Source organism: Vidua macroura, chromosome 2, assembly GCF_024509145.1.
Source record: "Vidua macroura isolate BioBank_ID:100142 chromosome 2, ASM2450914v1, whole genome shotgun sequence".
NCBI lineage: Eukaryota > Metazoa > Chordata > Aves > Passeriformes > Viduidae > Vidua > Vidua macroura.
Window position 1 is genome coordinate 32,993,682 of NC_071572.1, and position 17,703 is coordinate 33,011,384.

A 17,703-nucleotide genomic window follows, 5' to 3' on the forward strand; every position below is an offset into this window, starting at 1 on the left:
CTTCTTCACTCCTTACCCTCAGGAGAAATTCAATTCAGCAACAAAGATAAAAGAGGTTTCTTAAAGGTTTTTGAGTTTTGCATCTTAAAGACTCAAAAAGACACAGCATTTTTCACCAGCAGACAGAGAAAATTTGGAGGACCAAGCACAGGCCTGAATTCTGGAACCTCAGATGAGATAGAAGATCAGGAAAGGCGCATTTATTGCAAGAGATCTTTAGCACTAAACAGAGGACTCTAAAGGTAACGTATTTCAAACCACTGACATCTGACTACCAGTAGTTTTACCAATATACTGAAATATCAAGTTTGTCTCATGAAAACTTAGTTCATGATCACAGTTAGTATTTAATTTAGTTGGAACAGAAGTCAAATGCACACACTAAAAAAGAATTCATCCACTCAATTATGTTAAACTGTAAAATGCTGAATACTCACATATACCTATCCTAATAATTACAGAATCACTACAATTAACATGTTATCTGGACTTGCTCAAGTTTACTGTAGCTCACAAAATCTCTGTATTACTGGTGGAGCAGTTTGGTCAAAAGCTGTACATTGCAGAAACATTTCTTAGCAGAGCTGTTTCCATGTTCATCCCACATCCAAGCTGCATTACAATGAAAAAACACATCCTGGTTCTTAATGTGGCAGAACTTTTATTTAGAGGGAAATTATAATTTTTGCATTTACATGGCACCAATTATATACAGTACACTTTCCATGATAAGAATTATGATGCTGTTCACAGAAAGGTATCAAATTTGAGATAAATAATGCATAAGCTAAAATATACAAACCAGGGGTGGAGGTGAAACTATTGGCCATTTTTAATTATCTATAGAAGAATTTCAAGGAATAATGTTTATTCAGTGTTCAAAAACTTTTAACAAACTTCTAGTAAAGTTAATTGAAATATTTATAATACTATTCCGTTGTTGCACAGTATTTCCAATATACAATCAAGAAGATGCACAGAACACAACACTTAATATGAAAAAAACTATTGCACCCACAATTTAAAGGTTTCACTGCCTTTTGGATGCTGCACTACCATATTTATATAAACATTTACAACACTTCAGTAAACACAAAAGTTCTAAATGTAGTGCAGCATTATGGGGGGCCATTTTCAGCTCTTAAAATAAATGTTAAATGCCCATGTACTGTGCCATTTATTTTAAGCTGATGGATTAAGCTGTAATCCTTAAGTCCTACTGTGAGTAGCAAACACACTCTCCCCATGTTCAGAAGATTACCATCCCTCTGACTATATAGTCTCTATTCTGAAACCTAAACTGTCCTTGGCTTCATTGTCATTTTGGCATTTTGCCTCAGTGCTTTTAACAACTATTCCTTATATTACTTTTCAATGGCCTGTTAAGTAGTCCTGTGTAGAATCTGAAGCAAAAGAATCTGCATCTTCATTATCAGAGTCGTCACTGCTGTCATCAGCCGCCGGCTCTCCCGTCAGCGCTATGCGGGCATAGTCATCAGTGTCTATGGACTTGCAGAAGTGAATGGCATACTTCAGTTTTTCCTCTAGGACCTGCTTACAGGAATACCTGGGCAGCTTCAGGAGAAAGAAGCACGTGTATGACTCAGGAAGGAAGTGGTCTGGAGGATTGTATTTATCCAATACCTGTTAACAAAAAAAAAAAAAAAAAAAAGAAAAAAAGCACTATATTTTTGATTTTTGTTCGCTGTCCAAAACACAAATAAGTATCGAAATAATAACTGGGATATTTTTTTTTTAGCAGCTTATTGTATTTTTGATTCTGATGCTGAAGTTTCTTAAAAGAACAATGAAGAGGCCAAATCCATTCTCCCTCCCCTAAATCAATAAATAAAAACAGACATTTATGAGCTGCTTTGATTATGAATATGTGGTTGGGAGCAGTCTAAAAAAGATGCTATTACTTCAGACAGTATCAAAAAATGATTTGAAGATTGTGTGGTTTTAATTTAACTGAAATTATTAACTGAAGAGAATGAAATGCTAAATAAATACCAGCAAAAACAGTTGCATGACAGTGGAAAACTATCAAAATTCACAGAAACAAATGGCTGGGAAATTAAAGGAATATCCACTTGCCCAAGTCAAGACAGAAGAATAGTTTTATACATTATGTAACTGTCACAGACATATTCAACTGTTGCACTGTTGAATCTACAGTGTAAAGCTGCAGAACAGTTTAATGAAATCAGGCCTTTGTTATGTCACGCTGCTACTTCTCCACTACCAGCTTTTTAAGATGCCCCCCAACTTTCCCCATCCCACACAAAAATAATCCTGAATTACCTGAATAACAAAATCCCTCCCCCTAAAGTCTGCAATAGTCCTGGGCAGCCTTGTTCTGCCCCACACAAAACGCAGGAAGAGAGATCGCTCTGTGTTGGAGAAGGACTCCATCACTTCCCAGAACCACTGTATCAAGGAAGCAGTTGGTTCAATGCCTTTGTAAGTTGCTACAGATTTCAGGAGATGAAGTGGGATATCTGGGCTTCCACATACCTGAAAAATAAAATACAGTGATAGGCTACACAAGTCTGATCAAATCAATTACAGGTGATTTGTTCCCTCCCTTCCTTTAAAATATTTAATCAGCTTTTACCCTGACAAACTGAGCATTCAGATCTTTGAAATGCCATGCATAGTCTCCTAGTACAAAAATACTAGATATACATCTTCCCATCAGGCAACAGTAACAAACTTTTTTCATACTCCTGAATTTAGGACAAGTATCTCCAATTTACTTTCTAGATCACTGGAATGAGATCCAGTGGCATGTGGGTTTTTTTGGTTTTGCTTGTTTTTTTCTTCCTGAAATAATTCATTTTATTACTGCTCAGCTATGTCAAAATAATTTTACTAGCACCAAGAGGGCAATTAACCATTTTCTGGTCTTCCCTTGAACTAATGTTTTTAACCACACAGCAATCATTGTAAACAGCATTTAATGTGGGTTTTTTATTAGTAAAGCAAGTGAATAATCTCACTTCAAGTTAATCTGACAGATGTAACAAAGCAGAAATTGATACCATAGTTTCCAGTTCATATCCTGTAAAGAGTGAAAGTAGAGGAACTGGAACAACACGGGCCATCCCCTCACGAACTGCTGCAACTTGCTCATCAAATTCATGAAGCCTGTAAAGAAACATTTTTAGAATTTCTGTGAATGTAATTTCTAGCAATTACTGTGTTATCAAAGCAACTTAAACCATTCTCCTCAAATGTCCAGCTATGTACCAAAGAACATTAAAAACATTTTTTATAAGATACTTGATTTACTACACCAATTCCTATTGCAAAGGAAGCTATCTCCCAATGTTTTAGATATTTTATTTCCAGTATTATTCATGTGCTATGCTTGGCAAAAACAAAACAATATCCCATTTGGAAACAATATGCTCTTGGAAAAAGAGCAGCTCTATCTTGAAACTCTAACTTCAAACATTCTCAGTACTAGACAGAAGCTATAGTATTAAAAAAAAAAGGATCTGAACTAAAATAGGATGTCTGAGGGGACAGTAGGTTTTTCATTTCAAGACAGGCACAGAGAAGTAACATTTTGCTACTTCTGATGCCACACACTATTTGTGTTTGGCTTATTTTTTTTCTATCAAATAATTTCTGAGATGTTTTACAGAGCCCTCCAAAGCACAGGCATCTCTTACAAGTACTGTCCTCAGGCCAGTCAACACCAAAATAAAGATGTCGAGACAAGTTTGGTCTTTTGCATCCGCTTTTCCACATGGTGCTAGTCTATTCAGGTGCTAGTTTTTCTTCTCAAGGGCTTCATATAATTAAAAAACTTGGTACTTAACCTTTAAATGTTTCTCCACAAGGCTTCTTAACTGTAAAATGCTTTAGAAATGCTTGCTCAGGTCCTCTGAGGACAGCCAGAACTGGCAAGAGAGCAAAGACATTTCTTCAAAGGAATATCAGCTCCAAATGAAATCTCTCTCTTTACTGTCAGAAACTGATTTATGTATTGGCTCATAACCACTTACAGAGGAGAAAAAAAAAAAAAAAAAGAAAAACTAAGGCTGTAATTCATGATTGTTGACAGACACTGTAACTACAAACTAATAAGCAAGTATATAAGACTGTGATGATACAGTCTTGTTCAAGCACCCTCTAAAGAAGAGGAATATGGTGGATTGAATAAAACAAGCCTGAACCAGTTTCTTATCCAAATTACCTAAACTTACATATTCCTGTAGGCACTAGGCCCACTGCTTCAGAGACAAGATGTTTATGATTATTTCTGAGATGCACTCATCTAGATTAGCTACCTGGCCACGTAAGCAATCAAAGGGCAGTATTCTCAAAAACCAAGCAGTTATTTCCCACTGATTTCTGTGGGTGCTCAGCTTGTAGCACCCATGGATGTGCATCAGTGTCCTACCCAAGGAATGAACATTTTGGTTCATACATTCCAACTTGAAGTAAGAATTCAGCTGATACTACCCTTGACTGCAGCTGATGATATGCAAAGGTATGAGTGCAGCAGTACTAGATCTAAGCTCTCTTGATAAAGAGCTTACTGATCAAGCCTATTTCTTTAGCCCACAGGAAGAATTAGGTGCCTACGACATTACTCCACCATGAAAACTGGCTGCCAAAACTGCTTAGTCCGGACAAATCTAGAGGCACACCTGCTCATTTACTTTGCTTCCAAAAATTAAGTTTAAGATTTTTTTCCTTGGATACAATAAATGAAATCAGAAAATCAACACTGTAATCACATGAGAATATTAATATACTTGTATATAACAGGCTAAAGTAGCATATTGTTTAAAAGCTGACATATTTTTTACAATGAAATGCATATTCATATCAGTAATTTTAATAGTTTATTCAACAAACCTGTAGTTTATTGCCAGCCTCACATATTCTGCTCTGTTATCCAGTGTAATATGGGTGTACTTGGAACTCAACTGAATATCTTGACCGCTTGCATTAGGCACAGTGAATGGGAGGCTCATAGCTTCAAATTCTTCTGAAGTAGCTTCATTGTCTCGAATGTACATAAGCCCAGGAATAAAATCTTTATCAACCTTTGAAAGCAAGAAATCTGAGTTAAAGCCAGTTTACTAGCACTATACAACAGCATCTCTTGCATACCAAAAGCAGTGTATCATGTGTTACCTACCAAAACCTTTGACTGAACTGTGTCTGACCACAATTCATCTAACTTGAATTCAAAGCTGTAAAATAGCTTAGTACTTTGCATAAAGCTTCATTATGTTGGATGTGGGAGAGTGCACATATTCTAGATGTCAATCTTTTTGGACGGCATTTGCCAAGAAACTGTATCATATAAGAAAAGGGATTTGAAGCTTAAAAGCATAATCATCCCTACCAGCACTGGATTTGATACAAAAGGAATCCCCTCAATGACAAGTAAATTACTCAATGCTTTTATAGGAAGTGCATTTCTACATGGCAGTATTTCAGAAGGAACTTTTCTTCATAATGAAGATCTAAGTCTTATTCCACATTTACTGAGCTCAGTAAATAGAAATTGAAAGCTTGTGAAATTCAGTATGTGATCACAAACTAGTAACAGATTGAACTCACTTTCTTTTACTTCAAAACAGTGCAGGCACATGCCCTCAAATCAGTTATTGCATCTGGCTACAACAGAGAGTTGTAGCCAGAACAGGTCTACAGAAAGGTCTACTGGGAAGTAGGAATTGAACTGCAAAGACTGTCTAGTCAAACCCATGGGAAAATTTGAGAGTGCTCTAGAATTCAAATAGATTATTTAACTACTCCTGAACAACTTAAATTTACAGTTTTAACAGTCAGTACAAATCATCCTTGTATAGTGGCTCAAAATATAAAAGGTCAATCAAAATACAAGGACATAAAAACCAAGGAAACTAATCACTTAAGAAACTTATGCCACGGTCTGTTTGTCTTCTCTAAGTTATATCCTACCCAGGAACTTCCTTCTCACCTCACTGAGATCAGCAATTGTTAGGTTCATTCCTGCAAGCTGTTTCCACACTGGCTCAGCCAGGTTGAGGCTCAGAGGGCTGCCAGTCCGGATAGCAATGCCCAGAAGTACACCTGTAAGTTTAAATATAGTCCATTGCTTTTGTTAGATTCCCAATATTCTGACTACACATAAAGCACACAGAATGTCACAAAGTTGCTAAGAAATTACCAAGAAAGCGAAACATGTTCATATGCAGGAGTGACTTGGCAGCAGGATTTAATAGGAAACAATCTCTGTTTGCTCCAGATTCATCTCTTCCATTTGGTGTCACAATTAACAGAGGGGTCAGCCCATTCTGAAGTTCTTCACACATTTCTGCTATTGATTCACTATAGCCTCCACCACAATCATCCACAGATTCACCTTGGAGAAGAAAAAAGATTCAAAATTAAATATTCTTTCAAAAATAACTGAAGTATAGAAATAAACTGTATTTCCTCTCTGGGGATAATTGAGTGAACAAAGGTTTGCAGTGTTGTGTCCCTCCATATGAAAACCCTAGAAGTCTGGCTCTGTACTTGGATGTTTCCAGTTCATTGCAAAACATATAATTTAGATTATATGACATATCACAATGCCAAAAATATTATTTTAACTGAATGCAAAAAATATTTTGTGCCATATGCTAATCACAGTAAAATGCAACAGAAATATAAATGTAATAGTGGTTTTTTTTTTATGAGTGGCTTTTTAAAGTAGGTATGTCTTATTTAGCCCATACACATTAGATAGAATGGCTCTTCAATCTAAAATATTTTTTATTAAAAAGCTCAGAGTGATAGGTGAATTGTAAAAACTACCCTACCAGTAAAACTAGCTAGCCAGGATTATTTGCCAATTCAGACAGCTAAAAAATTAGGTTTAGGTTTAGGTTTATTGTAAGCAGAAGAGTTGCCCCAGAACCTGAAGAGAATTACAGACATGCTTCCATTAATCGTGAGGGGTTTTAGGAAATAATTTTTCATTTAAAATCATAAAAGATTTTTTACTTCCCAACATTTTAAGCACCTTCCTCTGCCCACACACATGTATTGTTTTTCTGGATCCCTTTCTTCCTTCCTTCAGGTTCTCCAAGAGAGTAAATAAAAAAAAAAAAACTGTAAAGTGCAAAATAGGAAGGGGTGGTGTGTTGAGAATTTTCTTACCAACAAACTTGACTTTCCAAACACGATGAGGAAGGAGAAGGCTGTCAGGGCTAAAGGAGCTCATTTTAGCACACATCTGTCCAAACACTGACTTTGTACCATCAGGTCCAGCCAATCCTCCTTTACTTCTGGAACGTTTTACCTATTGAGTAAGCACATTATAAAGTCACTCTAAGACATATTTCAACTGGCATCACTGTGCAGATAAATAAGGAATTTTCAGTTCCCCCAGCCACCAACACCTTATCTTTAATTTCCAAGTGTTCCTTGTTCATCTGTCATTAATCAGCACTATATCTGTTCAGCTTTAAAGGAAAATGGAAAGACAGAGGGATAGCAAAGATGCAGTCTGATGATAAAGACCTCTCTTGTTTCTAAAGAAGCAGCTCATGACTTGGCTAATTAAGTTTTTCTGATTTCAGTCCACTTAATTCACTCTATCTCTCCTCATAGATTCAATTGAATAATCCGGGTAAGTTTTTCACACATGACACAGATTAGAGACTGTGTTGTTGGCCAGAAAACTGAATGTGTTATTCTTATATTCATTACTAGTAACAACTAGATATGCATCTATGATACTTATTAGGAGCCTCTAAAAGAGAGTAAATACTACCAAAATACATATATATATATATAGATACACAAATAATGTTTTCTTAGGCACCTACAGAAAAAGTGTATTTTAATATTTGATGGAGATCCCTAAGACTGGCATTCAAGTAAATTCAAGTAAACATCAGAAGAGGTACAGAAATATTGCTGTAATAATTTTCAAAGTACACAGTTCTCACTTGTACCCTGAGTTTCACTTTTCTATGCTCAAATTGAAATGCTATAGAATAAATAAGAGTATAAAAATATGAAGAGTACAGAAAAGACTATTTTACACAAGCAGACAAAAAAACCTTAGCCTGATCAGTGTAGGAAACTGAAGGCTGTCATCTAATGAATGCTATTTAAAACTACATTTGATAAGGGAGGAGACAATAACCAGGAAGGAGGGATGTTATTTAATTTGAAATGACGCTCAAAAAGAACAAATCATTAATTCATTCATATGCTGTGCCTACTTTAAGATCAGACCATTTTTACTTATCATATTAGTGAGATTCCTTTAACCCACATTGCATAATGTAAGGAGGAAGAAACTAGTCTTAAAGTGGTACTTCATATAGCCATACATATCACATTCTCCCTTCAGAGTAAAGAACATTAAACCAGGAGATTCTTTGCCATATTACATTCATGAAAGTAGACATTCACCTTAATAACTGAAATTTGCATTCTTTTGAGAAGGAAGAAATTCCTTTCAACTGCTGTGCAAAGATGTGTTTTAACAGCATCATGAAAGTATCTGCTTAGAGGTCAAAACACACTGTCCATTTGACACTGCATGAACTACACCACAACTTACACTAGGAAAATCTGATCTGCAAGTAAGAGGGTCAGTAAGCAAGTGCTTACTGAGCACTGGAAGCCTGTCTAGTCATTTAGCTGTTAGTTCACTTCTGGCTTAGTTTTTGACCATTTATATTACACCTTTCCAGAACAGGGCCTAGGTGCTGTTTTGAGATATTTTACTTAATGACTATTCCCAAAAAGTAGTATGGATAAACCTGCATGAAATTTGGTTTCTTCTGCCCTATGCAGTCCTCCAACAGCATCCCATACTGCTTCTGTGCATCCAAGCTTGCCTTCATGCTACAGCTCAAGGCATAAAATATCTACACTCCATTTTATGCTATAGAAACACCAGAGTGGCACACAGTTGAGTTACAGTACAGCCATCACATTGTTTCTCACATACCCTGAGCAGAAAAACTACAGAAAACCACCATGTCCCACCATTACAAGGTTCCCAACAGAAAGACCCAAGGCCAAGAAGTATGTAAGGTGACCTAAAGGAATCTAGTCCCTGTAACACTGGACCCCAAGATAGGAGAACGTTGCTTTGCTTGGGTTTACACTGCTGTTATGTTCAGTTCTGGTGCTTTCAAAGAAACCACCAAACAGCAAGGGATGCTGAGGAAGTATTGTACAAGACAAGTCAATACCTGGAAAACAAGTTTAAATTAAAAACTCATCTGTTTTTTTACACCAAGGAAGATGAAGTGAACTGACTGCACTATATAATCTATAAACTGCAAGAAGAGTCTTCTGAAAGCCAAGGGGTCTTAAAAGCCCAGCTGCACTTTAAATACCACTGCAAGTAAGATTTAACACTGACATTTAGCTTTTTTGAGACTACATAAAGTAGCCTTGAACCTTCAATTAAAGGATCAAACAGTTTCAGAATCCACATTTTCATTCTGAGCAAAAGCTAGCTCAAGAAATTGTAAGCCATATTTGATACTGTGTAATCAGGGCACATTATGACCATGACCTTTTTTAGTCTTCACTTGGCTAAACTGACAGAGTTAGTTACAGCAATATTTTATTTCCCCTAGAAGCTATGAAGAAGGGAAGCTGCCAGTGCTTTTCTAGGGTTCAAGACAGATTTAAATAATAAATTGAAATACAAGGGAAAGCCTATCTCAATTAATGAAGGAGGACACTAGGAAACTATCCCAAAACCTATTGATCACTAGTTTTCTGCTTAAAATACCAGGAATATTTATTGGACTTTCTGAATTCACACACTTATAAAGTAATTAAAAAAATCTAATATAGTTGGACTCAATAAGTAAAAACTTAGTGACTGTATGATTCTAATAAACTAGAACACAGTCACAGAACATTAGCACAAGAAATTTAGTATGTCCACAGAAAATTGTAAAGTAGAAACAGAGTCCAGCCAAAACAAGATGTATTTCTGTTCACTAACAGAAAATAACAAGTTTAAATTTTCACATTTTCTCCACTCTAACCTCACTAATGGCTTTGCATATTAAGGAAAAAAAAAAAAAGAAAAAAGCACCCATCACAACAGGAAAGAAATGCATGCACACTCTAAGATCAGGCTGTAGTCCATTTAAATGAAAACAGTGTTTTACTATTCTGTGTTACAGAAGTATCTATGGAAAAAAGGCATATCTGGCCTAAGGCACAACATTGCATTTTCTAACATCAATAATAAAGAAAAAAGCCTTTTTGTATCAAAGTCTTCTGCAATCAATATGACTACATGTGATGACCACCAAAGGACAAGAGTTTGTCATCCTTAATTTTAATTATATTCAAGAGCTTCCTTTCCTTGCCTTTTTTTCCTTACCCTTCACTTTTTTTCTCTTTTTTTACCTTTCAATCAGCTGAGCATTTGGAAAGGTAAGAAACACATCAGAATCATTACTCTCTTAAACTATCTAATGTAATGAGTTCTGAAAAGGCAGTCCTTTTTCAAGCAGGACATACTTTGCTCCTTAAGTGTCTAAATCATTCACTTAACGTTTCAACAAGTGTCACCCTCTCCCCAAACAACTGCAGTACGGATAAAAACGTACTGAAAAGAATATAAGCAGCCCTAAAACTGCAGTCACTTCTTTATTATTTGATTCTCTGATAAAAATTCAACTCTTTAGGATTCAGATACCAAACAGCTAAAACAAAGAAAGGGCTTTGACCAACACAGCACTGTGGGCTAAACATACAAAGTGAATCAGAACTTCAGCTGAAGATACCTGTATCCTGTTGAGCTCCACGACTGGCCCATGCTGACGGTCTCTCACCATAGTAGCTTGCACAACTTTTCTGAAAGCTGCCTCCTTAAAAAAAAAACAAAAAACCAAAAAAAAAAAAAAACAGATGATGGAAAACTGAAATCAAGTAAGAACCCTGCACATATTTTGCAGGCTAACACATAGTTCAACCCAGGAAATAAAAAAGCACCAGAATATGAAGATGCAAGATGTAAGTCAATGAACACATTATTTGTGCTAATCTTTTTCATGTCTAAAACAGTAAGAGCACTAAAAAAGTAAAGAAGAAAGTCCCATCTGTATCACTTAAAACCATGGCTTGAAAGGTTGCACTGCACCCAGATACAATTATTAAGCAATCAAGGTATTGCTGAGTACAAGTATAAATTAGTTTATACTAGAAAAATGTAAGTATATAGAGGATAATTAACAGAAGATGACAATCGAAAAAGCCAAAGATGAGATCATCTTGCTAGGGAAAGCAATAAATAAACAACAAATAATTTTTTTAAAAAGTAATTTCAAGTATCCAAGGTTCCCCCACTAAATATTTGGATATAATTTTACACTCAATTTCAAGCAAGATTAAGAAGATTTTGAAATCTTTAGAATCTCTGAAGATAAGCTTGATTTAAATGCCTAGATATGAATATGGCATCACAACCTGTGATGTCTTGTGAGTGCTTCTGATGTATTTATGCCTGATATCCTATTTTATCTTATGTCTGAAGCCTTTCTGTAACTATTCTGCAGACTCAAGGAAATTAGGTTGAATGTGCCTCCTGCACACACATTCTTATATGTAACATTATGGATCTAAGGACTCAGAATTAACAGCATTAACAACTATAAGTCTCATGAACAGAACAGCAAGGATTTCCTTTCCAGTTTAGGTTTTGATGACTTCCCTTGGTCTGTGAAGTATGTACACAGCTTGGTTGTTCTACTACACAATTTTACTGGAGTCTGAAGAAAGAGACTCTGAGACAACAGACGCTAAGTTGTCTAGTTACAAGCCACATGTCTTATTTAAGGACACAGAACAGCACTGAAGGGGAAATTTAATCAATTCTCTTTTCAAAGGTATCTCCCAGCAGATTCTGTCTGTCTGTATAATGTTTTCTTTTTCAGTTAGACAAATTACTGTGACAGTGAGAAAATTCAGACCCAAACCTGATGATTATACTGAAGGCAAACCATGTTGTTATGGCTTATCATATCTGAAGTTTTGAATAAGTGTTGCAGCTTTGAAGCATTACAGTTATCTACATTCTCTCATGACTGACTTGATGTAACTACTACAACACCCTTTCACTACCACTTGAGATTGAACTCCTCAATATTATGTTTTCCCTTTTCGCTCAGTCTAAAAGAAGTTTGTATCTGCACAGAGCTTTGAATTGACTAGTAGATCACTTGAACTTGATAAATGGAAACACAACAGGTATGAATTGATCATTGTCTGCTATCTTACATTTTTTCCAGGATATCACCCACTTAATACTCTAGAAGAATTCAGCTGTACTACAAACTGAAGATTTACAGTATAAAGTTATTTTCAAGATCAACACACAAAAGCACTATGATGAACTGAGAAAAACACTGTAGAAAGAACACAAAGAAGTTTGCATCATCAGATTGCAAATATCTGACACACAACTTACTGAAGAAATTGAGATATACAGATCTTTTTTCTTCAGAAACAGCTTGAACAGCACTTCTCTGTTATGGTTACAAACCTCTCCCTTAGAAAGAGTTTGGTACAATACCTTTCCCTGTGATATCAGTATTCCCCGCAACGTGTCAAACCCAACTGAGGGTCCTTGACCTGTTTCATCAAGTCTTCCTTCAAGATCAAACATTGGAATGCAAGGACAGAAGAGTTCTGAAATGTGATGCAGGAGCAGAAGCCTGTTTCTTAATGAAATGATGGGAATTTCCTGCAGATGATTGTACTCCATGGGAACCTATGATAAGGCGATGATATCCAAATGTAAATTATAATTATCATACACTTTATTGTATTCAATAGAACAACAAGCTTTAGATTTGTAGGTAAACTTGTATTAGAAATTCTGATATTTGCTAATTCACGCTGTCAAAACTTCATACATGGAGTTCAGTTGTTTATAAAAAATACTAATAGTATCCATCTAAACTGAACCAAGTATTATATGATGGCTAGAATACAAGTGCTGTTCCATATCTTACAATTTATCCATAAACAAATACATGTTACATCCTGTCATCACAACTTCCAGGCATAGCAGAAATACCAAATATTCAAAAAACAAGCCTTCTCAATATAAAGCAAGCAATGAAAAACTCCCTTCAAAGGCATAACATTTTCATAGCTGCAAGGCAGAATTAAATTCCTGCCAATTTTCAAACTGAGTTACTGTTCCACATTTGGATTAAAAACTGAATGAAGAGGCTTTTTCAGCTCAGTAAAATTGAATCATTTGGAAATATAGAAGTAAAACAAAGTAACTGGCTCAAACTTGAAGTCAAACCAAAGCACACTGAGCTTATACAAGGATTTGGAAAGGAAATACATCTACTAAAAGGTCAGCAATAAGTACACTAAGTATGCTTAAAATCTGAATTCAATAAGCCAAAAAAATTACCTGTGTAGGCAGCTTGCCAGCATTAGCAGGTTTACTGGTTGACCAAGCCAAAGTATGTGCTGAGCCACAGGCCACTCTGTTGATCTTTTTACCCTGAAGTGCTGCAACCAGGCGTGGTCTTTGGATGGCATTAGTTGTTCCATCTCCAAGCTGCCCTTCATCATTATCTCCCCATGTATACACTTCCCCTAAACCAATAAAAACAATTTATTATCCTGAGGCTAATATATAACCTTTTTGCCTTTTAATAAAATTATCAATTATTTAACCAGATAAGGCCTTGGGCTGTAAGCAAGACTTCTGTGACTGATGGCCATCTTGAAATCTACTATCTAGTGCAGATAAATCTTGATTGATACAGTCAGGTCCACAGTCTCTACAGAGCAGCTGCATAAGTTGCATTTCTTGTCTCATAGTTTGTATAACCGAAAGGTTCTGCTCCAGAATAGGAGGAGATGGTAGAGCACCATACTCTGGAACAGAACGTCAGGAACAGCCTGTATTTGACAGTTTCATAGCAAAAGCAAAGCCAATATGAAAAAAAATTGAAAGGCTTAATATTTTGTGTAAGACAAAAATCCTATAATAAACTCTATTACTAGACAAGATACTAAAATAGGTGCTTGCTGTTGTGAGATAATTGGGAAATACTTTAAAAGTAACAACCTCATTCTTAAGCATTTATTTTCTGCAGCTATATTCATTACTCACATTCATTTTCAGCTTGTATATTTCACTAGCACCTATGAAACACTCAGTTATTGTGCAGACTTGTTAACTGTGGGAGTGAATCTGCTACCAAGAACATTCCCTATCTCAACCTCCTATGCAAGAAGCAATATTGTTTGTGCAGTGCTTCATTTAGTAAGTTAAACACTTCAGCAAACTCACAAGACCCTGCAAAAAAAAAAAAAAAAAAAAAAAAGGCCAAGTCCATTCAATGCTACTGCTTGACCATTCTGTAATCATCTTTAGAGCTCTATATTTTTCTTTGATCAGTGTTTCTGCAACTTGAATTCTTCTATTTTCATTAATTTAGTTTTATGTGATCACTTTATTGTCATGCTTGCTGCTCAAGAAATACGCAACATCTGCAAATACAAAATATGTCCTTGCACATAGAGAATCAGCATTTTTAGCAAGGACAACCTACCAACAGTTGACTAAAAGATAAAGTCTGAATTTTTTCAAATTCAGTGCTAAGAACTAAGTAAATTATTTGATTTTTATACCATCTTCAGTGCAGCAAACACAGTGCAAAGACCCCGTAGCAATTGCAATAACTTTCTTTCCTTGCAGTCCCTGCACTTGTCGTGGTCTTCTAACATGGTCATCAGATCCATGGCCTAAGCGATGATAATCTCCCTTGCCCCTGCACAGAGAAGTAAACATTTAAAAACTGAGTTTTAACTGTGGAAAAAATGTAATGACAGGCTACATCTGACATTTGACCTTTAGATGTACTTTTTAAGTCAAATACCAAAATATTCTCCAAACATTCAACATGAATAATCACTACTTTGTATGGATGTGATTCTGCTGACTCAGTACAGATTCTTACAGCCCTAATACAATGTTCCTACTTAATCTGGGTAGTTCCTTTCATTACTTTTCCAGAGGGTGGTCTTTATTTTTAACTCTTAAAGGAGTCAAGTATTAGAAGCATTTATCTGCAAAAACAGTGTATTTACTGATCTCAGAGACTGGAACTTCATACAATTCAAGGATACCTAAATGTCATACAAACAAGGTAGCTGAGGGAAGTTGGGAAGGTATTTTGCTAAGTCTTTTTAAACATTTCAGTCTAGCAGTTTAAACTAAAAAATCTGGAATGGTGTAAGGAAGAATAAAACAATGATTCCTAAAATCAAATTCTCAGACTACACCATAAGCTAGACACAGTTTTGATAATACATGAGAATGTTATTTATGTTATCACTTTCTGCCCTGCATGACACTTCATGCTTATCCTACTGACCTCCTTGGAAATTATGCATCTTGCAGTGGTGTCTGGAATGACAACCCTGTGCTTAGGTTTCCAAGACAAAATACTTGGATTTTTCATTCATGGCACTAAAAAATGTTCCCCTGAGTGGGAGATTTTATTACTAATCAAGACTCGGGAAGTCAAAGAATTTTTGAAAGAGAAGATCAAAACTGTGAAGGAAGCGTAATACTGATATCTGTTACAGACAAGGTGACATCTAACACTGTCAAAATAATAAATACAGAATACTCACCATGTATACACAGCTCCAGATTTGGTAAGGGCCACAGAAAATTGTGATCCACATTCTACTTTAACCACTCCAAGACCTGTAAGGGAATCAATCTAGAAAAATAATATCAAATGAAAATTAAATTAGTTAATTAAGGAGACTATAGATTCAACAGTCTTAAGTAAAATATAACAAGTTACTGTATGTCTACACGCATATTTACAAATTAAAATGTTTATGTAGATGATTTAGAAGAATTCCACTCCTTTCATCTTTCTACCATTTACTGCTTAAGTACTAAAAAGGAGCTCAAATTTCCCAAACTGTTGAAGATCACCTCTAGAATGTTTTGCCCATAGTTACTCTGCAATTGCCCAGAGTAGAAGCAATAAGGCTTTGTCTACTAACACTCAATCATCCTTAGCTTGTATGACATGGATGTGATTCTGCTGACAAAACACAAATATTTCTATCTCCAGCAGACCCTTCCTATTTATTCTGTGTAGGACCTTACACCGCTTTACCATCTGTCCCACGGGACTGACTGATGAAATGTGAACAAGCTGTTTTTACATTGTTACACCACACTGGAAACATTTGGAAACAGAATGATACTTGGATACTTGTATTCAAGTAAGTGTGATTCTGGATTTCGGATCTAAAATCCACTGCACATAGGATTTTATTTTGTCACACAGTGACAGACACATTTCTCAAACACAAGCCACATTCACCTTCATAACAAATGCTGGAACTCAAATTCAATGGTTATGTGGATTTCATCCATAACTTGTGAAGAAATTCCAAGTCAACTATGCATTCACAGAAAGGGTTTAATATTAAGATTACTTCTCAATGAATTGATACCCCTTTCTACACTAACCTTATGACTGTTATAAATTTATTAACAGAAGGAAACATGAAGATTTCTTGGCAAAACCTAATGTTTTGACTGGAACCAAAATTAAAATTAGCAGTATTATTTACAGCAGAAATGTTTTCCAAAGAAAAACCTTCAAGTGCAACTTTAACAGTTAGCACAAAGCTTAAAGTCCTGTTACCGTAGCATACAAATTCCACTCTTAACAACCACCAGAATAATCCTGATGTTCCAGGATGGATGAAAGTTTGCACATATTGACAAATCTGCCTTTATCATTCTTCACCGACATCATAGTTTCTAAAGCGATGAAAAAATTACACAGAAATACCTTCATTGGTACTTTACAGCCATCACTGCCTCCTCTCCCAAGTTTTCCATAATCTCCATCACCCCAGGACCAGACTGTATCATCATCAGTGAGGCACAGTGTCTGTGCATCTCCACTGCCACAGGCTATATCAATCACACGGTAACCCTGGAGAGCTTCCACCTGGAATGAAATCACCCTTTTTGTTGACCTTAAAATACTCAGTTATTTAGTGTCACAAAAGATGACAAACTCAGCTTAGAGAGGTGATGACTGGAACTACAAGTCTGAAATAGCACAGGAGCAAGGAAATAAAGGCAACTCTAAGAGCTTTGCTCTTTTCAAACAGCAAAATGAAAACTAACCACGTATTTTAAATACAGGATTTATTGTCTTTTAATTGGTGAAGTAGTTGAATTTTTTTACCTCAATGTCAGGGAAAACAATACAAAACACCTAAGGTTATCAAAGACTATATTCTGTTGAAATAATTTCAGACACTCTGGGCATGTACTGAATAGAGCACGTGAAAAAAAAATCCTATTTTCAAGTAATCTTTTACTAGTTTACAATTTTTGGGCACTTGCATCATAATCTGAATTTAGTCAACATCTTTTGAAATTATGCCACCTAGTGATGAAGTATGGCATTTGGAATCACAAAGTAAAAGGTTTGTGACCCACATACATCACATCCTTCCTGTCCTTGCCACTACTTGAAATAGATTCCAGGTGGCACAATCTATCATTCAAAGCAGCACAAAACTTCATGTATTTCTTTAAATTTTCTTTAAATCTCTAAAATAAATTCCTTGTAAACTGTTTGGTGACCACTAGCAAAGTTTTGTAGCTCCTCTTTCATTTTAACCTTT

At 35.7% G+C, this 17,703-nt stretch overlaps 1 protein-coding gene across 4 annotated transcripts in view; it reads right to left on the reverse strand.

Moving 5' to 3' along the window:
- Positions 1 to 641: 641 nt before the first annotated feature.
- Positions 642 to 17,703, reverse strand: part of HERC2 (HECT and RLD domain containing E3 ubiquitin protein ligase 2) — a 102,213-nt gene continuing 85,151 nt past the window's right edge. For all 4 annotated transcript variants that reach the window (XM_053969216.1, XM_053969223.1, XM_053969210.1 and 1 more), the window contains exons 81-93: positions 16,854 to 17,015; positions 15,664 to 15,755; positions 14,656 to 14,795; positions 13,424 to 13,611; positions 12,566 to 12,763; positions 10,779 to 10,862; positions 7,159 to 7,300; positions 6,182 to 6,376; positions 5,972 to 6,084; positions 4,876 to 5,066; positions 3,045 to 3,150; positions 2,305 to 2,517; positions 642 to 1,644 (exon numbers count right to left, since the gene is read on the reverse strand). In XM_053969216.1, the coding sequence (XP_053825191.1) occupies positions 1,372 to 1,644; positions 2,305 to 2,517; positions 3,045 to 3,150; positions 4,876 to 5,066; positions 5,972 to 6,084; positions 6,182 to 6,376; positions 7,159 to 7,300; positions 10,779 to 10,862; positions 12,566 to 12,763; positions 13,424 to 13,611; positions 14,656 to 14,795; positions 15,664 to 15,755; positions 16,854 to 17,015 (2,097 nt within the window). In that variant the 3' untranslated portion in view covers positions 642 to 1,371. The remainder of the gene's footprint in view (positions 1,645 to 2,304; positions 2,518 to 3,044; positions 3,151 to 4,875; positions 5,067 to 5,971; positions 6,085 to 6,181; positions 6,377 to 7,158; positions 7,301 to 10,778; positions 10,863 to 12,565; positions 12,764 to 13,423; positions 13,612 to 14,655; positions 14,796 to 15,663; positions 15,756 to 16,853; positions 17,016 to 17,703) is intronic.